This window comes from Branchiostoma belcheri, unplaced genomic scaffold (assembly GCF_001625305.1).
Source record: "Branchiostoma belcheri isolate BF01 breed outbred unplaced genomic scaffold, Haploidv18h27 scaffold20, whole genome shotgun sequence".
Classification (NCBI taxonomy): Eukaryota; Metazoa; Chordata; class Leptocardii; order Amphioxiformes; family Branchiostomatidae; genus Branchiostoma; species Branchiostoma belcheri.
In genome coordinates, this window is record NW_017803491.1 from 517,397 (window position 1) to 538,922 (window position 21,526).

At 41.4% G+C, this 21,526-nt stretch overlaps 1 protein-coding gene across 1 annotated transcript in view; it reads left to right on the forward strand.

Annotated features, from left to right (window-relative positions):
• The window catches only part of LOC109469061 (nesprin-1-like), a 30,727-nt gene extending 13,825 nt beyond the window's left edge, over positions 1-16,902 (forward strand). Inside the window, exons 30-65 of the mRNA XM_019767446.1 lie at positions 7-226; positions 385-531; positions 711-884; positions 1,036-1,371; positions 1,536-1,742; positions 1,920-2,027; positions 2,268-2,588; positions 2,783-2,946; positions 3,141-3,296; positions 3,569-3,731; positions 3,971-4,135; positions 4,301-4,465; positions 4,585-4,746; positions 4,923-5,054; positions 5,256-5,420; positions 5,545-5,750; positions 6,005-6,125; positions 6,378-6,533; positions 6,657-6,815; positions 6,937-7,263; positions 7,465-7,668; positions 7,853-7,963; positions 8,433-8,555; positions 9,996-10,118; positions 10,430-10,534; positions 10,650-10,769; positions 10,931-11,107; positions 11,310-11,468; positions 11,755-11,904; positions 12,033-12,151; positions 12,357-12,564; positions 12,994-13,137; positions 14,745-14,933; positions 15,363-15,483; positions 15,788-15,993; positions 16,738-16,902. Of these exons, the coding sequence (XP_019623005.1) occupies positions 7-226; positions 385-531; positions 711-884; positions 1,036-1,371; positions 1,536-1,742; positions 1,920-2,027; positions 2,268-2,588; positions 2,783-2,946; positions 3,141-3,296; positions 3,569-3,731; positions 3,971-4,135; positions 4,301-4,465; positions 4,585-4,746; positions 4,923-5,054; positions 5,256-5,420; positions 5,545-5,750; positions 6,005-6,125; positions 6,378-6,533; positions 6,657-6,815; positions 6,937-7,263; positions 7,465-7,668; positions 7,853-7,963; positions 8,433-8,555; positions 9,996-10,118; positions 10,430-10,534; positions 10,650-10,769; positions 10,931-11,107; positions 11,310-11,468; positions 11,755-11,904; positions 12,033-12,151; positions 12,357-12,564; positions 12,994-13,137; positions 14,745-14,933; positions 15,363-15,483; positions 15,788-15,993; positions 16,738-16,902 (6,178 nt within the window). The remainder of the gene's footprint in view (positions 1-6; positions 227-384; positions 532-710; positions 885-1,035; positions 1,372-1,535; positions 1,743-1,919; positions 2,028-2,267; positions 2,589-2,782; positions 2,947-3,140; positions 3,297-3,568; positions 3,732-3,970; positions 4,136-4,300; positions 4,466-4,584; positions 4,747-4,922; positions 5,055-5,255; positions 5,421-5,544; positions 5,751-6,004; positions 6,126-6,377; positions 6,534-6,656; positions 6,816-6,936; positions 7,264-7,464; positions 7,669-7,852; positions 7,964-8,432; positions 8,556-9,995; positions 10,119-10,429; positions 10,535-10,649; positions 10,770-10,930; positions 11,108-11,309; positions 11,469-11,754; positions 11,905-12,032; positions 12,152-12,356; positions 12,565-12,993; positions 13,138-14,744; positions 14,934-15,362; positions 15,484-15,787; positions 15,994-16,737) is intronic.
• Positions 16,903-21,526: the final 4,624 nt, after the last annotated feature.

Below are 21,526 nucleotides of genomic sequence, written 5' to 3' on the forward strand. Positions count from 1 at the left end.
CATCAGGGAGGATGTGGAGCAGTTGTTATCCTCTCATGAGAACTGTAAATCTGTGGTACAAAAGAAGCAGGAGCAGCTGGCTCAGGCAGACACCTGCTGGAAGGCCTTCCTGGAGAAGGAGGAGAAGGTTCTTCAACAGCTGGCAGCTTTGGAGGAGAAGTTACAGGTGCATGGTGCAATGGAACCAACCAACAAAAATATCAAGGCACAGCTTAAGGGCTGTGAGGTGAGGATACACAATTTTGGCAAATCATGTCAGCAATATTAGATAGAGAATGAAATAATGTCTTCTCAGTCATTCATTCTTTCTCACTCAGTCTTTTGTTTGTTTATTAATAAGGTTATCACAGGAAATTTCTTACTCAGTGACTATTCCTTTTATAGAAACTTCTAGAGGAGCTGAAAAGTTGCAATCAAGACTTGACCTCACTGAAGAGCAGAGGTAGTGAGGTGACTTCACTGGACCCCAGGAAGGATCCACTTGTACAGGAACACATACATAACACGACTGGCAAAGCTCAACATGTCCAGGTGAACTAAAAAGTATACTCAGTATCTAAGGAAAGGAACAGAATAAGTGGTGCTGAATACTACCATACAAAGATTTGGAAAGTGTGTAGATCTGCAAGACATTATTTTCAGGTTCAATTTGAATCTTATGTACATGTACATGTATGTATTGTTCATCTTGTCTTTATGTCCATATCTAGGAGTTGCTGGGCCAGAGGCAGGCATCCTGCCACAGCCTGTTGGAACTGTTTGCTCAGTACCAGAAGTGCAAGTCAGCTGTGGATGAGATGGTGCAGGGCATCAGTCGCACAGCCTCTGTGGGAACAGGTCTGCTCAGAGAGGAGGATGTCAGCAGACAACTTCGAAAATTGGAGGTCAGTATTTAGATGTAAAATGCTCATAAGTTTAAATAAATTTTTCAGTCATTCAGATTTCCTCTCCAGAAGTAAACATGATTGGACAATTTCCCTGGTCTCCTTGATAAGAGTGGTTCAAGAATACCTGCTAAATGTGTTCCATCCACAGGAAGCTGAATCCACCTTAACAAAGCAACAGGCCCTTCTGGATGACTTGACTACAAACGGTAACCTTCTGATGCGACAACTGAGGGCCACAGAACACTACAAACCCGAGGGTGTGAAGACAAGCCTGGATGCATCCATTGAAAGCTGGCTGGACTTAGGCCAAAAAGTTCAGCAGCAGAAGGAGTCCCTGACCACCCAGCTGAAGCTGTGGGAAGAGATCAATGCAAGCACACAGGACTTTGACCAGTGGTTGGCAGGACCTGTGTCTGAGCTCAAGGCTGAAGTCACCAACTTTAAGGACAGTGGGAGAGTGAAGTCCAAACTAGAGCTGTTCCAGGTCAGTCAGCTCCATTCATTGTTTGAGTTTGAGTGCTGAACTGATGCCAAATCCTTTCGTTTCCAATCATTTAAAATCTGTCATACATTCACTATTGAGTAGTCAAATTGCTGTTCTTGTGTCTAACTGGTCATACTTAATCCATGATTGTGTTATAATTCTAGGATGACCTTCACAACCATGAGAAACAGTTTGAAAATTTGAAGAAAAAGGTGTCATCCCTGGAGAGCATCTGTGGCAGGGAGTCATCAGATGTACACAACACACTGGACCACATTTCATCAGAGCTAAACAAGGCCAGGAAACTGGCTTCTGATGGACAGGCAGTGCTGCAGGACTTCAGTGGACAACAGGAGGCACTGCAGAAGCAGGTAAACTGAGCTTCATCATCCAACATTTGTTTGTAAGATGTCAGTCTTTTACACTTCATCCAGGAACAGATATTGTACATCGGAACACAGACTAAAGCAATGGATCTGTTATCATCCAATATGGAGCATTAACTGTGGATACCAATAACTCAACAATACATTCTGTACATTTATCAGGTGGATGGTTTGCTAGCCTGGCTGCAGACAGTGGAACTGAAACTGTCAAAATGTGATGATAACTCAGGTAGTGATGCTCACATCTCAGGCCTCATCAAACAGTGCAAGGTAAGATATCTTCATTTTTTTTCAGTTCAATCCACATCTGTTTTAAGATTTAGAAACCTGCTTTACAGTGCTGTGAACATAATTGTGAACATTAATAGAGCACAATGTGTATTACTCAAAGGCATCTCACCAAATGTCTACAGTACCTAATGTCTCAAGCATGTAATGCATATGCAAACAGAAACATAACATTGTCAAACTACCGTCAACTGAATACTAAAGCATTCACTTCTTCAACAGGACATAGCGGCAGAGCTGCAGTCACGACAAAGTGATGTGGAGGCTGCCAGTGAAAAGTTGAATGTCATCTGCAGAAAGTACCAATCCTCTGATCTGGAGCCATTGACACAAGGTGTGTCCAGTGTCAGAACAAGGTATGATTCTGCCTGCTCATCAGCTGAAAAAGTGCAGGGACACCTGGAGCACACCCTGGATCAGAGGTTTAATACAACTGTGGAGGATCTGCACACCTGGCTAAATCCTTACAAGGATACTGTGGCTGGATGCACAGAGCCAACAGGAGAACAGGCAGATATTGAAAACAAACTACACCAGATACAGGTACATATATGGCACAGTATAATTTCACTGTTCTTTTGCAAGTCAATATGATTTGAAATTTTCATATAATTATGAGTTTTGATGTCTGTGATGACGGAATTCTGTTTAATAACAAGTAAAAGAATTTAAGGATTAGAGCGTTGTTTTAATTCTATCAATTAAACAAAGCTGTAATGTTGACATTTTTCCCTCAGGATGTTTTGTCCAAGGTCAGTGCAGAGGAACACAAGCTGGTTGCTGCTGGACAACAAGGAAAGTGTCTTTCTGATGTTTTGCCATCAACAAGCACAGACAGCATCTCTCACCAGCTCACCTCTGTTAGGCAGGAATGGGAAACACTCATCAACATGGCAAAACGGTATTATGTTGAAATTTTGCAAAATTTCCTGATGTCTACAACATGCATAGTACATGTATTCTTTACCGTGTGTTTTACAAGAAACTGATGGAGGTAAATGGCAAAACATAAAAATAAATGGCTGCACATATAAGCAACTAACCAAGGCATTACAAGTTTATCAAACATTAACTTCTATCTTATTGCAACAAAAGGTCCAAGGCATCCCTGGAGGAATCCCTGTTCCAACATAAGGACTTTGAAGAGAAGCTGCAGAAGTTTGACAAATGGCTGGAGGAAGTTGAAGCTACTGTAGGGACTGAGTTTTCACTGAAGGCTGACCTAGCCTTGAAGAAGTCACAGGCACAAAGGTATCATTTCAAGATGAACAGTCTTGATCTGTTATTTCTATTCCTTCCTGTTTGCGTCTATTAGACAAATATACTCAACCTGTCATTGACAATGATACTTAAAAAAACTTTTTATATGACTTTTCTTACTTTATTTGTCAATGTAGACAGCAGTACACTAACTACATGTATTTGCTGATTTAACTTTAGCATTCCAAACATCATACCCTGATAATTCAACAAACTTTAAGGTGTTTTTCTCAACTGACATTTACTGACTCAATATTGTGTAGATTCCAGCATATTCAGCAGGATGTGGCTGACCATGCTGCTGCTCTGAGTGGCCTGAAGGAACAGGCACTAGAACTCGGTAACAAAGACAGCCATGATAACAACCTGGCCAGGAAAGTCAGCCTGCTGTCAGGACGGTACCAGGGCCTCACCAATGCAGTCAAGGTGATTTCAGATCATACCAGTATTATTTAGCTAGTAATGGAAATTTACCCTGAGAAAGAAATTTGTTGGAGAAGTTTCCATGCAATGGAAAAACATTTACTGCTTTATCATTTCTAAACTTTTCGCGTGTGGTACATTACATAAGGAATCATTGTTTTTAATAATTAACTTGTACACAAAATGCTAACTTGTCATCATTGTTTCTCGTAGATGCTATAACATGTTGTCTTGCTTTGTAGGACATCCTGAGCCAATGTGGTCAACAGGTGAGCCAACATGAGGAGTATCATCAAGGCTTACAGGAGGCTCAGGACTGGCTGGAAGGTTCAAAGGACCAGCTGACATCACTGGCCAAGACATCAGGCTCCAGGGAGCAGATTGAGAAAAGACTGGCAGACGTGCAGGTAGGATAATTAAAGGCTGTCCTCAAGTAATATCACAAAGAGAATGAACGAATTGAAAAGCATATTGAATAGATCATGAAATGCATTGAATAGATTTTATTGCTTTAGACATTCTGCCTTTTTATCAGGTCATGGTTATGGAAATAATATAACCCTGTATTTCAGCTGCTGCTGGCATCTAAACAGCAGGGTGAGCTGAAGTTGAACATGGCAGTGGGACTCGGTGAGAAAACCATGCAGAATACAGCCGCTGAAGGCAGGAGCATCATACAGCAGAAGCTGGAGTCTCTTAGGAAGGATTGGCAGGCATTCAGCAGTTCTGCTTCTGAGGTGATTACATCATTCTTTTACATATCACTGATTCATTTCACTGAGATAATGTGGACACATACATTTTGTCTTTAGGCTATTTTTGTACACATTTAGGACGTAAATTTTTCCATTTTTAGACCAAGGCTAGTCTGGAAAATAGCCTCCTACAGTGGGGCAGCTACCAGGAGAGTTTGGATCAGCTGACAAATTGGCTGCATCAGACAGAGTCTACTCTGGACAAAGACCTACCTCTTGTAGCTGACCTAAAAGAGAAGAGAGCTCAACTAAATAAACAACAGGTAATGTATCACCTTTAGATCTGTAGTTTTTACTCACCATGATAGTAGAAGTCTTTACATGGATGAACAAGTCATATACCATTATCTGAAATCTTCAATTCTCTACTCACATTGATCAGGGATCCTCCCATCCAAGCAAAAAACTGGCTTTTAGTAAAGTCTTTGTCATCCTGCAGGCCATTCATCAGGACATAGTGACCCACCAGTCTCTGCTGGAGAAGGTGGTGGAGAAGGCTGGTCAGGTCACATCAGACAGTGATGTCAGTGACATTAGGGAACACTATGCAGAACTGCTAACTAAGGCACAGGTACATAGTAGAAAGTAGTATCATTTTAATGAAGATATTGATAAGTGTTTGTGCTATCATGTGTCATAAATGTGCTGGACTGCCTTCATGACAAAGTACACTGTCCTGCCCTGTCTACATTCATGAACAAACCAAGAACTTGTAGCACCAAAGTAAAATAATAAATTCTTACAAATGATTGCCTTGATTCTCCTGACATAGGATCGTATCAGCCACATGGAAAGTGTAGTGTCAGACCACCAGCAGTACCAGGAAGCCATGCAGTCCTTCCGAATTTGGTTCAGCCCAGCACAGGAGGAGCTGCGTGGCTGTGCTGAGCCCTGCACTGAAAGAGCAGCCACTCAGACTAAGCTGAAGAAACTGCAGGTAACCCGTCAGAACAAGTTGTTGACTATGTTGATATGAGTTGACAATATTGTGATATTCATACCATGCAAGTGTGTAAATTGAACAAACTAGAAATACATATCTATTGCACATGTCCATCTAGGAGCTGCGGTCCTATGTCACGACTGGCAAGTCCAAGGTGGAACACCTGTCATCCCTGGGTGACCAGACTCTGCTCAACACCTCCCAGCCAGGGGTCAAACACATCCAGCTGGAGATCAAAACAGCACACAGGGACAGAGATGAGTTCTCCAGAGACATCGGGAAACTCTCTGCTGACCTGGAGGTCTTATTGGGAGAGTGGAAAAGGTACTCCTTCCCAACTCTGATGATACTGGTCTTATGAATGATGTGTTCATGTTGATTCCTGTCTAACAAAAGAAGCAAATGCTGTATGTGTCATTTCTAAATTTTATTTTGTAAATCAAGTCAGATTCATCATTTCATATTAATGACGAATAAAAATGTATGTCTTCATGATACATGATAATTTTATGTCTCTGTAAAAGGACATGATGCTGTTAGGACAATGTATCTACAAGGTTTTGATCATTTTGATACAGGTATGAGGAAATGGAGAAAGAGCTAACAACATGGCTGGCAAACATGGAGTCAACCCTGAAGGCTGAGGTTCCCCTTGTGTCAACTGTACAAGAGAAGAAAGAACAACTTGCTAAGTACAAGGTACAGATAGAATTGTTGAGGCTAACCCTGGTCAACGGTACATTTACATGTACATTTCATGGTACATTTAGGAATTCAATTGTACATTTATATTTATGTATATGTGAGGCTTGTTAACCATGATAAGACTTTCAAAGTGTTGATTGGTAAGTGCTGAATATAGATGAATGAAAACAAGGTGGCATTTATTGGACACCACCTTAAAGAGGTGCTCTATGTAACTACTGTTTTAACTCTCCACCCATTAATTAGTCTTACCATGATGAAGTGATGAAGAGGAAGACTGCCATAGAGGCCCTGAGTAAGCAGGCTACAGCAGTGATGGGTCACCAGGCAGCAAATGTCAGCTTGGGGTCACAGGTCACCAACATCACTTCACACTTCCAGTCTCTCACCATCATCAGCAAGGTGAGTATCTGGATTGTTGTATAAAATGATCTGTTTTTCTTGTTAGGACACCACAATGGTCATGAATGTATATAATGAAAATTAATGTAGTCATCTTACAGACTTAATTGTTTATTCCATCAGGATCTGGTGAAAAAGCTGGACCAGACAGTGACAGATCATGAACAGTTTGAAGTGACCCTTAAGTCCACCTCACATTGGATCAGCCAGCTGAGTCAAGAGATACAACGCTGTAAATCAAACACAACACAACCACTGGAGACCAGGATCAAAACTCTCAAGGTAGGAAAAGTCATTTTCTTCTCCAAAGTTGAGTCAAGATCTACATGTATAAGGTAGTCCTGTAACAACCAAGGTAAATACTTGTCATTTGACTAAAACAGTGCCATGTTTTATACCCTAGGACCTGGGAACTACAATCCAAGACGGGAAATCCAAACTGAAGGCAGCCTCAGACAAGACAGAGAAAGTCCTGTCCACTACAGCAGCCCATGGCCACAAGCACATCATCCAGGAGGTGGAGAGGCTGAGGAAGGAGTACGAGCAACTTGATACTTCCCTGCAGGAACTACAGACTTCAGTGGACTCAGAGGTCCATCAGCAACAGGAGCATGCCGAGGCTGTGGAAGTCTTCTCCACCTGGCTGAAGGACTTGGAGTCCAAACTGTCAGCTGATGTGGAGGTGGGAGCACGGCTGGGAGAGAAGAAGTCACAATTAGAGAAGTACCAGGTATGATTATTGTGAAAATCTCAACTGTCTCTCTTGGTTATGGCTTACATGTAGTTTCTGCAAAGCTTTTAAAGGCATTTTGACCTTTTTTGCCAAAAGTAACAGGCAGAACTGATGTTTGAAAAACTTCAGCTAAAAAGTAACAGTACATTTTGATTGATAGACGAACAGCTCATGTCATATATCTATGTCCTCTCACAGGCTCTTCAGTCAGAGGTGTTGCAGAAGCAGTCAGTCCTGGATGACCTGAAACAGCAAGCGGCACAGCTGAAGGAGCGGGGAGGACAGGAGTCAGCCAGTCTGGGCCAGCTGGAGAGGAGGTTCACCATCATCATCACCAGGCTGGAGGAGATCATCACCATGTTTGTCAAGGTCACCACAACGCATACGGAGTATCAGGGCAAGGTATCTATTAGCATTCTCTTTGTATCTCCATTGATATTTTATCCTCTGTGGCTCATTGTATTAACTGCTTCATGGCTTGTGATAAAGATGACCACTGTTTGATTATGAATATGTGTTGCTGTTAAAGTGTTGCATCATAATTTCCTACTGTTCAGTTAGTTGTCAAATTATTTTGCCCTTCCAGGTGCAGGAAGCAGAGAAGTGGCTGATGCTGATGTCCAATAAAGTGATGTCAGAAGGCAGCAGTCAGCCAGCCAGCCTGGAGAGGGCACAGCAGGAGCACCAGCAGCACAAGGTAGGGTTCCTGATAGGTGCATTACTACTTCAACATGATGATATTATTAATTAAGGAATGACATAAGTTTTGATACTGTTGATAAGTGTAGAGATGAAGCTCAAAACTTTAAACTGTGAATTCATAGCATATTTAGTGGCAGTGTTGTTAAAATCCCACCACATTCAACCTGATTGTTCCTTGACTGTGATGTTTGATGTGTTGTCTGTGTTTTGTTTCTTACTTGTACAGTGTCTGTCTAGCACAAGCTGTTGATTTTTCATCAGTTGTCCTGCCCTTAATGATATCAGCTTTTGAAGTTTTGAACACAGCAAGCTTAAATTTAGTTTATACAGAACTAGCAAGATTGTAGTGTATCTGTGTTGCTTTAGGTAGCCACAAGTATCTACAAGTATAAGCTTGGCTGTGTCTCATAAATCACATTTCATGCACTGCTTTTCCATCCGCCTGCACCACTCCCATCACCTAGGCTGTGATGCAGGAGGTAGAGGCTTTCCAGTCTAACATAGACAGCATCAGAGACACCGGCAAACAGCTTACCTCACCTCACATCCCCATGGCCGATGTAGCCAGGGCCAAACTCAAGAAAAAGGTATTTGCTAACTTCATGTAACTGAATTGTAATGCCTCTGTGTCTGTATTTAAATTGTGTCTTCTTCATTTCCAACTGCTGTTCTTGAGAAGGCCAATAACTACATACAGGCTATAGTAATACATGTAGATGGTCTGCAACAGGTTACTGAAGTCTTTCTAGAAGGACGAAGTAGATGCCTTCCTACAGAGGTTTGAAAGATTTGCCAGCTCCAACGGCTGGAGGGAGGAGGTCTGGGCCTCCAACCTAAGCGCGCTGTTAACTGGGAAGGCACTCGAAGTATATTCGAGGCTCAGTAACGAAGACGCCCAAGACTACGACAAAGTGAAGGTGGCATTGTTGAAACGGTACAATCTAACTGAGGATGGCTTCCGCAACAAGTTCCGACAGAACAAGCCGGACAAAGGAGAAAGTCCAGAGCAGTTCCTGGTACGCCTGACCAGTTACCTGGACCGGTGGGTGGAGTTATCCAAGACGACGAAGGATTACGAGTCGCTTCGTGATTTGTTTGTGAAAGAGCAGTTTATGGAAGCCTGCCCACCAGACCTGGCAATACACCTCAGAGAGCGAAATCCAGATAGTCTGGTGGAGCTGGCAGAGGTGGCTCAACATTACCTGACCGCCCACAAGAAGGAGCTTTCCAGCAGGGAGGAAGAAGAAAAGGGGAAAAAGACACCACAAAGCCGTGGTCGCCCACAACCTTGGACAGCGCGCGGGAATGGTACCTGCTATACATGTGGTGACCCTGGCCATTTCGCAAGGGACTGCCCTGTGACTAAAGAGGCACAACCATCCGGGGCTAGATCCTTCTTCACGGGCACGAGGACCCGGCAACAGGCAACCTTCGTCATCGGGGGCCAGGTAGAGGGAAGGACAGTACCACTGTTGCTGGACACTGGGAGCGCCCAGACCTTAGTCCGAGAAGACCTCGTGGACGCAAGGAAGCTCACCGATGATCAAGATGGAATCACCTGCGTCCATGGGGACGAAAGAAAATACCCCACCGCGCAGATAGACATCCGGATTGGCCACCGAAGTTACCGGATCAAGGCTAAGGTTACCCCAAACCTGCCGCGCCCTGCCATTGTGGGACGAGATGTCCCGCATCTGGCTGAACTCGTACAACTGTGTGCGTCCGGGAAACTGACACGGGAATCGTTCGTGTCAGAGGATGAGCCGAGTCACAGAGTCCGAACTTTAACTGTTTAATCAACTTCCTATCCTAAGACAGCCACCACCAGGACCTCCCTCTCTAGGTCTCCACTCTAGACTGACCTCGCCTTCACATTCTTGGGCCAAACTGGTACAAACGATTGGATCCCATCACATGTATCAATTTCTCTCTATAATGACATGGTAGAGTGACATTTGACGTATTACCTGCTTACAGAATAATTCATATTGTATGTTGTCAAGAACTAACTAAGTCTTTTGCAATAGGTCTCCTCTCAGGTAGATACTCTACAGTCCAGCTATAGTTCTGTGAAGACTGCAGGTCAACAGGTGCAGCAACAGCTGGATGCTGCTGTTCTAAAACATGAGCAGCTACAGGAGTCTTTACAGGTGGGCACTATTGTGAAAGTTTACAATATGCAGATAAATGAATAATTTTTTTACATTGAAACATATTTCCACTGCTTTTCAATTCAGGGAGAATTACAATGAGCTATTTGTTTAAAGCTGCATGTGTAGATAGGCTTTGTTTTTGTGCTGAAAATTACTCAGTAGCTGTCAGTGTGAATGTTTTTATGACTTAATAACATACATGTACATCAAGAACTTATCTTATACTTAACCCATTTTATCACAGATTAAAAAGGGCTTTTTCAGTAGCTTTGGGTTAACTAACCAATCTACTTGTACTGAACTGCTAGGCTGCAGATGAGTGGCTAAAGGAAGCTATAACTGCTGTACAAGGGCAAGAGCCAAGCCATGCTTCAAGTCTGGAGGAAGCCCAGAAAATACTTGCAGAGCAAAAGGTATTGAAACATCAGTACTTTTGATGCTAAAATTCTTCCTTTCCAAAATCATGTTGCATACCACTGCATATATTTGAGTTTTTGCAGTTACTTATCATCTGACTTGCAACTCTAGGTCATGCTTGAGAAGACAAAGGCAACAGAATCCTCCATATCTGCTCTGTCAGAAGACACTGGTGATTACACAGATGGCAGCACTCCTCTGCAGGGCAGGCTGGAAGAAGCAACAGAACAGGTAGGCATGAGGATATATCCCCACTGCCCACACATTTCGTCTTCTTTTTGCTACTGATTTCTGTAGTGCTGTACACTGCTGAAAATGTGTTATACGGGATGTCTTTAAATATTGAAGTTCACCATGTTCAAGATTTTTTTTAAATTTCTCCCCACCCATAGCTGCAGCACAGGGTTACAGTAGCCTCTGACCTGGTGACTGAGTGGGAGGGGCTGGAGAAGACCAAGGGCAAGCTTCACTCCTTCCTGCAGGAGGCAGAGAAAAACCTCACTCAGCTGAAGGGAAAACCAGCTGAACTCAGCATCAATAGAGCAAAGATACAGTCCAGTCAAATACAGGTTAGTATTGGGAACTACTTTGTTATGTGTAAAATCTCTTGTTTGAATATGAAAAGGATTCCTTGTATGGATGATTTTAATTGGTATTTTGTCTCTATTAGATTACCAGTTGCACAAGGCAAAACTGATGTATTTGGTACTAGAATCCTGCCTGATTTGGATGCACTCGCTGAACATATTTTACCCACTTATGTTATTATAGGAACTGGCAGAGGAGGTGAAATCAAAGGAGACCTTTTTGAAAGCTCTTGAGCAGAAATTCATCAGCCTTTCAGGAGACACTCCTGATGTCAAAGATCCAGTGATTTCAGAACTGGCAGAACAGTTGGATCAACTGTGTACCAACACAGCAGCCCTCCAGGTCAGTACATGATGCTCTTTTGGACAGCTTGATACACTGTTTTTGTCTGTGATATTTGACGACTCTCAAACTTGGTTAACTAAGATGTCATGAAAGTTTATACTATTAGACTCAGAGACCTTGGAAGTTGTCTAGCTCATAATAGTCTCACTTTATGAATTCTTAACAGGGTTTTATTTATCCTAGCATACACATGTACATGTATGGTGTTTGTACCAAATGTGGATAACAAGACAAAATGGGTTTACATAGTCAGATGTAAGTATTTGTTTCTCTGCTACACCAGGCCCAGAGAGATGGTGAACTGAAGGCAGCAGAGGAATACCAGGATGCCCGGGAACAGCTGAGCTCCCAGCTAGACCAGTACCAGGCCAACCTGGCACAGCTGGACCAGGACAGGGACAGCAGCACTCCTGTCAGGCTGGACAAGGCCAAGGTACGGGATTTGCGACCGTTTTTCTGGTCAAAAATATGATTTACAGTTGGATAAACTTGGAAGGAAGATTCTATCGTTTTCTTCAAACATGACTTGTGTTGATTAAATCTCTGCTTATTTGACCGTAGCATCTGGTGGCAGACCTAGAGCACCATAAAGTTACCATTGAGGAGCTGAGAGCCCGGGGGAAGGACATGTCGGCAGCACTGACAGTCAATGATCAAAAACTACTGCAAGACCATGTCAGGTATGTTGCATGTAACAATTTCCCTTTGGTGTTGTTGTCACAAAAAGTATTCTTAGACTTGTATCTGTATGTAAACTTTGGAGATTGACAAATGTTCTGATTAAATCAGGTCCACACAGTTATATTTGGTTTATCTTGCGCATTCCATTTTAATCCTGATATGGTTGTGAGCAAAACTGTGATATACTTTATCTACCACTGTCAGCATTCTGGAAGAGCACCTTGGACGACTGCTGAAGGTTGCCCAATCCCAGCAGTCCCAGCTGCAGACAGCCCTGGAACACTTCAGTGGTGCCCAGTTCCAGACTGCAGGCACCCAGACATGGCTGCAGACCATGCAGGGGAGGGTCGCAGCACCAGTGGTGCTCAAACTGGATGTGCAAGAAGCACAAAAACAGCTGGAGCAGTACTCTGTATGTCCTGGAATTTAATTATGTTTGCATTTTAATGATTATCTTATCACATTCCAAATTTGCTGTTGAGTAAAAAAATGTTATGATTTTTAATCAAACTGACACATCTTTGTATAACTTTGTTATTGCTGTTGTATAACCAAAGGATTTAAGCAAAAGATGCCCCATGGTGCTGAAATGCCATCCAGTTGTAGCCGACAAGCCATAGTTGCGTGTTCCTCTTCATATCTCAGTGAACATCACCAATTTCCTGAAGAAAAAAAAAGCTAGTCTTAAAGGAAATTTGAAGTGTTTTGATCACTGAACAGCCATTCACTACATGGGAATGTCTGGAAAAATTGCTGTGAAAAGTATTTCTTTGTTTCCATGATGAGGATGCAGTAATTTATCAGATAAGAATCTGGAATGTTTGCTGCTCCTGTAACACAGGGCCTATGTAAGGAGATAGATGAAAGAAAGGACAGCCTGGCCTCCATGCAAACCTTTGTTGAGGAACTCTTGCCAAATCTGGGCAAGGCAGAGAGAAAAGACCTGGAGGACAAACTGCAGAGTATCCAGCAACAGTACACTCAGGTGTGTGCCTCTTTTCTTGTTTTGTGTGGTGTAATCCTTGAAATTTGTTAGTCTATCATTGATCATGGATACTGTGCAGCCCAATGCAGTTTGTTTTCGAAGATAAGCACAGTTTTGAATCATTCCTATAGAAAATAATGAATTTGCTACTCGTGGGATAGCATGGCTGAACATTTTTGACTGGCTGCAACATTGTCAAGCCATGGCCTGGACACCAAACAAGTTTTTGTATGGAAATTCCTAAAGTGGACCTTAAAGTATGGCTGTTGTACAAATTTATCTGTTCATCACTTAGTATGAGTATCAGTGGGGTCAGTTTATGTCATGCAAGAATATTGTTGACAGGTCTGCTAAGTATTTTGAATTTGCCAGGTATGATATGTGTTGACAAAGCAGCATGCAGGGCTGGCCTAAATTGTTAAAATCAAAGATTAGATCACCATATTACAATGATTGAGTATCAGTAGTCTTGTTTTGTAAGTAAGTCACATAATGTTGAGATAGTGTATTAAACCATTTCCTCCACTATCAATTTGCAAATAGCTGTTATCAAAATGAAAAAAAAACAGTAGCATCAGCATGTGAAAGCTGTGAAGGTCATTTCAGACAATACGTAGTCATCTATGATACTATTGTTGCTTTGGGAAATCAGTGAAGAACAAGTTTTTCATCAATTGTATTCATTTACAGTGCTCTTAGGTCATGTTGACTTACCAGACCTCATACGTTACCTTCCATTCAATCAGATGGCTGTTTTGATTAAACATCAGACTTGTATTGAGTTTATCCACATACATGTACAGTACTTGTATTTTTTTAATGAACAAGGGATATTTTTGTGGAAAGAATTTAGTTTTGGAGACAAGACACACTGTAGTTGCTCTGTATGTAATCATCATGTGTGGTATATTTTTTCCATTCTTCATATTATGGACACCTTTACAACTGTGTATTCTATTATGCTCATTATTGATTGATTCTGTGATTGGTGAGGTTACATTGTATGATACCATTGTGAAATCCATCCATAACAGTTACTGTCTTCATACTGAGTTTCTAGTCGGATAGTAACAAGCAATGCATAGAATTTGTTTATCTTGACTAAACATAATTGTCTGATATATATGCTGCTGTCAGATTTAGTTATTCTAGCCATCTCCCATTATCTATTGTATAATGTCCCTAACTGGACATTTGTTCCACAAATGAGAATCACTACATCAATAACTATTGATTTTATCCCGGTATTAGGGTGCAATATCATTGATCTCATTCACCCTCTTGCTAGTCAATTACTTCAAAATTGAGTTTCGTGCCTGGGCAGTGAGTTGGGCTGAGATTCCATCCTGAAGCTGTATGCCAATGTCTAGATTTTTGGCCAGCACTGTCAGAACATATTGTTTGACAAATGAATCTGTTCTTGTTATGACATCCTCACTCAAGTTTGAAGTTCAGTAGCCCCTGAAGATCCTGCCTGTCTGACCTGTATGTGACGTAGTGGCTTGTTGTTAGCATGGATTCAAGGTCACTGCTATAAGGTGGTGATGGTTGTTGAGGGACAGCTGGCCATGGGGAATAAGAGTTCTTGTAACTGCATTGATGCCCAGTTGGAGAAGGATGCCAAGGGGCGGCGGCAGGCGCTGGGAAAAGGCGTTTCTGAGCGGCGGGAGCTTCTGTCAGAGCTGGAGCAGTGCCAAACATGGCTGGAACAGACGGACAAGAAGGTGCAAACCCTGGTGGAGGATCCCGTCGCTCTACAGCCCCACGGTGTGCAGAAACAGATTAATTCCTGCAAGGTACGGAATGGTTTTGTGTTCCTATGATTGGGGTTTTTACTGGTGTGACCTTAGCTACTGCTGTATTGCCCCAAGTATCCAAAATATCCCAAGCATGATGATCGATGTCAGGGTCAGGATAAAGTAAGTCATGTGGAACAGATACAATATATCTAACCTGCGCAAATGGGATAGCATGGTTGTGATAGATGGATGGGTTATTAGGCCTAGATGGGTTGTCACTTCTTCTGGTATTTTTGTCTTATACTTTTGATAGTAAACAGCGTGTCAATTTTAAATTCCCCAATTGTAGTGTTCTATTAGGACATTATTGGTAAAAGAGCACATTAGATTACTGGCCAATTTCTCTATTAATTACCCCTTGAATTGCATTAACAAAGTAGGTCAAACAATGTGAGGCTAAGAAACATTTGTCTGCTGTGATTTCAGGCTTTACAGAATGTAGTCTCCTTGTATCAACCCAACATAGCAGAAGTCAACAACAAAGCACAAAATCTGCTGGGTGACCTTGATGAGGATGACAAGGTCAAGCTGGACAGTGCTCTTGAAGGTACTTGCATCAATACTTTTTACTCGCCTTCTTCAATTTGCCCTTATCTCATGGGAAATATGAGGCAGAATTGATTGTTATAGATTTTTTTTTTTGGGGGGGGGGTGTAAATTCGTTTATACATATATGCTGCTAGATTGTGTACTCCTTCCTCAATAAGCCTGGGAATGATCTTTGTGACATTAAAGAAGGTTTCCCCCCACTTCTGTTATAAAATGCACTACATGGTTTATTAGTGCTGATTGTGCTTCCTTATCAAACTTTGGTTCAAAACAATGCTATCCTTGTCTTTGCTATCTCCCAGGTCTGCAAGAAGGTAATGATAACCTTCAGGACAAGCTGACCACATGGCTGGTCAGACTGGAGAGTGCCCTACAGGACAGGGAGACCTTCCAGGCTGACCTGGACAGCTGTAGCCAGTGGTTGAAGCAAGCAGACATTGCAACCTTCCCAGAGGTCAAGCTTGATGCAGCCCTGCAGGAATTGGAAACCCAGCTAGATAAACATCAGGTAAAAAAAAGTGCAGTATTTTACAGTGTACTATGCAATTCTTGCAAGGTCCCTTGATTATTTGTGGAAAGGACTTCTATTGTAAAAAGTCAGTTGACCTCTCTGTACAGACAGAAAAAAAACACCTTCAAGCAAAAGCATCAATGACATCACTTGCCCTGCACAATTGGAAGACCACTAGAGATCATGTGCTTAAGTTGCTTTATCGAGCATATCCTCCTAATTATGATTGCTAAAGATGAGACCAGGTTTTCTCATTAACCTCGTCTACACCTTATGACCAGCATCAACTAGATCATCATCAGAAGAGCCAATGAGGAGAAGTTCATTAATGAAAAGCTTCAGCTTTGTTATATTCATCTTACCTCATCTTGCACATGCTTGAACAAGATTTTTTACTTTTAATCTCATTAATGTTGGCACATATCTAGTGGCACTCCTCTCTGACTCTCAATCTTTCTTTGCCTCTAATTCTACTGTATGAGTACTGTTAATACATATAGGTCAAATACACAATAAAGTCAATCAGTTATTGAAAGCTTACCTGACACATTTGCAAAGTATGTTCATATGTTCACCGTGTTATGCTTTTGGTGGGACAAGCAATACAAGTATCCATCACTTGGTGTAGTTTGCCAACTCCAGAACAGGTCACTTATCTTAATACTCTTGTGTGTTCATTGATATTTGTATTTCTGACAGCAACATAAATATGCTCCTAATACTGCTCTGTTGTTCCTCCAGCATATCAGCAAGGAGGCCGGCATGTATGATGAGATGCTAAACCGTCTGCAACAGCAAGGTGGTGCTATGGAGGCCCAGCTCAACCCACAGGATGCAACCATCCTCAGGGAGAAGCTAGTGGCTGTGGAGCAGCAGTTTAAGCGGTATGTTGGAAGACACCTGTAGTTGTATTTGTAAACCACATTCCACCCCATGACAATTGAATTTGTCTTGTTTGATACAATTTGATTAAGATAGTCAAAGGCAAATAGGTTGTTGCCAAGTTACCCTTTTGCCATTATTATTAAGACATTGCTGATAATATTAAATATTCTCCAGTATATTCTTTTATGGTAGTGGACATTCTAGTATGACAGGTAGGCTTATAACATATTCCACCAATGGTGTGACATCAAACACTTAGCAGTTCTTAGTAAGTGTTTCAGCACCAAGGACAGGCACATTACAGTTCTTAGTAATACTATTTCAGCACCAAAGGCCAGTCTGCAACATTTCTTACTAACAGTGTTTCAGTGCCAAGGACAGGTACCAAACAGTACACGGTACAGTGTTTCAGCACCAAGGGCAGGCACATAACAATTCTTACTAACAGTGTTTCAGCACCAAGGACAGGCACATAACCGTTCTTAGTCATGGTGTTTCAGCACCAAGGACAGGCACATAACCGTTCTTAGTCATGGTGTTTCAGCACCAAGGACAGGCACATAACAATTCTTAATAACAATGTTTCAGCACCAAGGACAGGAACATAACCGTTCTCAGAGTTCTGATTATGGATAAGCCAATAACACATGTTTATCATCTTTCTTCTTTCTATTTACATTTTACTATATACCTAAGTGGATGATTAGTAATCAATATTATGTGGGGCATAGTGGAAACAACCCCTCCTTCTACCAGCTGTTCCACTGACTGTGTAGTGATTGTTGTGCTCACTCGTGTGTTTGGTCTGTCCCTCTGTTGAGTATTTGAAAACTGTAAGAGCATGTTACTTATAGTTTTGAAACAGTGAATACTTCTTGGTCTACTTGTATAAGGATCACACAACAATGTTGTATGTTTTGAATCTGTGCTGTCCCACTGTGCATCATCAACTCTTTGGTATTTAGGTCAATGCTCTGCTGGTTAGCCTATATGAATCAACCCATGCTATCCATCACTTATATTGGCTTGTGCTTTGCTGCCATCTGGCTTCACATGGTAATATTATGTTACTTTGGTTAGCATAAATCATTATGGAGATTTGGCTTTCATTGCTTATTATTTGTCTAAACCTAATTATAATTGTATACATTATTTAAATTGGACAAATTAAAACCTTATCAAATGCTCAATGTAGATTAAGGTTAACTAGATTAGATTACACACAGTTTCAAAACATACAAAATATACACTTGACTTGAATTCTCAAGGAATCAATGCAATGTATGCATAGTTGAAAAGGTCATGGAATTATTGAACTTCATTGGACAATTTAACATTGGCAGAGATGTGTCCAAAGGGAGTTTATGTGAATAGTATTCTGTTCATTCATGCACTTGTAAGTCAGAAGGGCAGGATTATTTAAGAAATCAATTGTCCTGTTGTGTAGTTGGCTGGCCCCTTGGGGGAGGGCCAACTGTGATAACAATCTTGTGGATATAATCATCACCTCCAATGACAGATCAATATGGTCAGGCCAATATGGTGGCAGTGTTTATTGGTTCAATGCCTTTAGATTTTTAGTTTATTTTCATACAAGATAGAATTGGAAGCTGCTGATGAATTATGTTTCAAGACTTTGTTAAATTACAAAGTCAAGGTCAACTAAGAAAATGTAGATCTATCAACTCTGGCCTGAGTTTTAACCCAAAACTGTCTTGCAGTAGGCCCTTAATGCTAGTATAAGGAAAGCTAAGGTCAAAGATCAGTTGTTGATTATTCACAAAAGTGGACATGAGCCTCACCAGTGCAGAAGCCTTTGGTAATGATAAATCAAAGCCGAGGTAAAGCATGCCCCATGATGTGTGTAGATGTGGGGCCCACTGTGGCAGGCTTTCACACAGCATTTCCAGCATTTCAGTTAAGCTTCCTCTTACAGATTGACGAGACATTTTGTATAACACTGATGATGATAGTCTGATGAGGTAATTAAAGACACAGAGGTGGGCCTGGTAGTGAAGCTCACTGTGCTAATAAGAATGGATTAGTTCCCCCAAACCCCATCAAAGGGTGAACCAAATCAGGTTTCCGAGCCTTCCACGATCCATTATTCATGAGGAGGAGAAAATGGGATGCAGGAAGCAGTATGTAATATTTATTGGATCGATGGGAGTGTGAATGTATTGAAGTTAGTTTGCTTGGCAGTCGGCACACCTGCCCACCACCCCTCCCTGCCCTCCCCCACCCCACCATGGCATCGCTGCTGGACTGCCTCTGCTGCTCCAATGGTCTGCGATGCAGACATCAGGGAAGCCTGGAGTACTCTGACGGGAATGTGCCCACGGCTCTCAGTGCGTGAGTGATGGGGGTTTTCTAATAGCAGGCGATGAGATTACACTATTACAGCTGATCTGGATTTGCAGCATGTGACAGGGTTCACTACAACATCACATGGGAGGGTCACCTTGCCTGGTTATCTTGGCCAACGTTGACAGTGTTACTAATTTAAAGATGGGAGGACATTATGTATTCAGAATGCAAGACTTTGCTGCTGGCAGTGGGTAATGTTATATGATTGAGTCAGATTGACACTGGAGTTGATCAAAATGTAGATGCACCTGGAGAATTATTATTTACAAAATTTCACATTAAACATAAAAATACAAAAGACAGTTTTTTTGTTTGAATTGTTTCCTAAAATGTGTTGGATCTATATAAAATCTCTTGAATAAAACCTGTAGTGAGTGCATGCACATGCTACTGCAGTCAGGCATGTCTGGGCCATATGTTCAGGTTGCCATGCGGAAGTAAGCTCAGTTGCTACTAATAAAATATTGTGTTGTGAAATCTGATCTTATGGTAATTGCGTTATATTCCAATTGTCTTAAATCATATCCTAGCAGGAGCACACAAGGCATGCCATCACATGATTCCACATCAATTATGACAAAACTATTACTTTTGAATTCCTAAAAAGACTATGGCAAATTTTCCATGATTTCTGTTTTTATGACTTATGATTATTAATCCATATTGAATCTATGGCACAGTTTACCTTCACACAAACTGGCAGTTTTATTTGTTGAAGATGGGAGAATTCACACCCTGCCAAGGACCCAGTCAAGATTGATGACAGATTAAAGCACTCTGTAGGGGAGGGGAAGTCATTGACTAGAATACTGTAAATCCAAATATTTGTCAGGTAGCATGATTTATTATGGTGTAAGGCCAGAGGCTGAAGCACCATCATATAACTGGGCCTCATTTTTATTATCAAGGTCTACATGAATCACTATTGTAATTGTAACTTTTCAAAATTATTGCTGCTTCTTTCTGACACAAAATGGAATTGTGCAACACAAATGAAGGTTTACAGTATGCAGGTGCGCTCAAAATGACATCCTTGTCATATAATATTGGGACACAATATAGACAAATATGGCATAGGGACAAGCTGTGGTGTCTAGAGTAAAAAGAATGGTTTGATATAGTTACCCTTAACCCTATTTACATGTATGTTGCTCCTGAATGTCATTGCACATCAACGGGCTGATTGGAAAATCAATGTCATTTCCAACTGTGTATCTGATATTTTCACAAACACATGCTTGTCAACTACATTAACTGCCTAGTATAAGAATTCATCATCAAAATGTTAGATGAGGAAATATGCAGATGAACTTGGCAATAACTTAATCATCTTGCACTGGATGATCATGGAACATTTCATCTTATGTGATATGTGACATTTTCAACCCTAGAAATCAGCCTAACTGGATCAAGTACCAAAAGAATAAATTGAAATTATAATTCCACCTAAAATGTAATAATTACTGACCCAAATTCTAGCGTGAAGTATGCCATTGTCATCATCAAGGCAGCCAGCATTAAGAGGTCAAAGCAAACAATGTTTCTTCCTGTTGCCACTGTACACGGAGAACAATATTTTAAATCTCCCATGGGACAATGTCAAATGAGGGTTTGCTAATGGAGGCTATCCTGTGAGTGCCCACGTGATAAAAGTAAACGTTACTGTAACTCCTAAAATATGAACAGCTTAGATATTCACATAGATTGCGTCTTAGATGCATAAACAGGTTTATTCATGATATAAAGTACAGGCACTGGTCCTTGCGGGCTAAGCTGTGCCCCAAAACAGGTTTTGTGATATCTTTCAGAGTTCATTACAAGCTGCTGCTATTGCAAAATTTGTTCAATATGCTGTACGGAAATCAGTATAGAAATTTGAGAAAACTAGTGTGACCAGACAGCTTGACATTAGATAGTACCATTTGGGCTTGTAAGATTGTCTAAATGATGTATTCAAGTAGAGATAGTTAATTATTACCAACTCCTATTCACGGATTGAAGTTAGTGCCATGTATTCCTTGCATGTGTTCAGAATTTCTGGCAGAACGTGCGATTGTTAGACAGGGAGAGAAACGGTGGGCAGGAAGATGTGATTAAATTGAGCCTGACTACGTATTCTTAGAACTGCATGAAATTTCACTGGTTGGAGGCCCTCAGAAGCTGTTGGCTTCAACAGAGGCAAATGCAGAGGAATGTTTTGCTGGAAAAAAGCGAGGTAAGGTCACCAAGGTGACATTGTGCCTAGAGCTCCATGCATGCCTACATAGCACATACATTT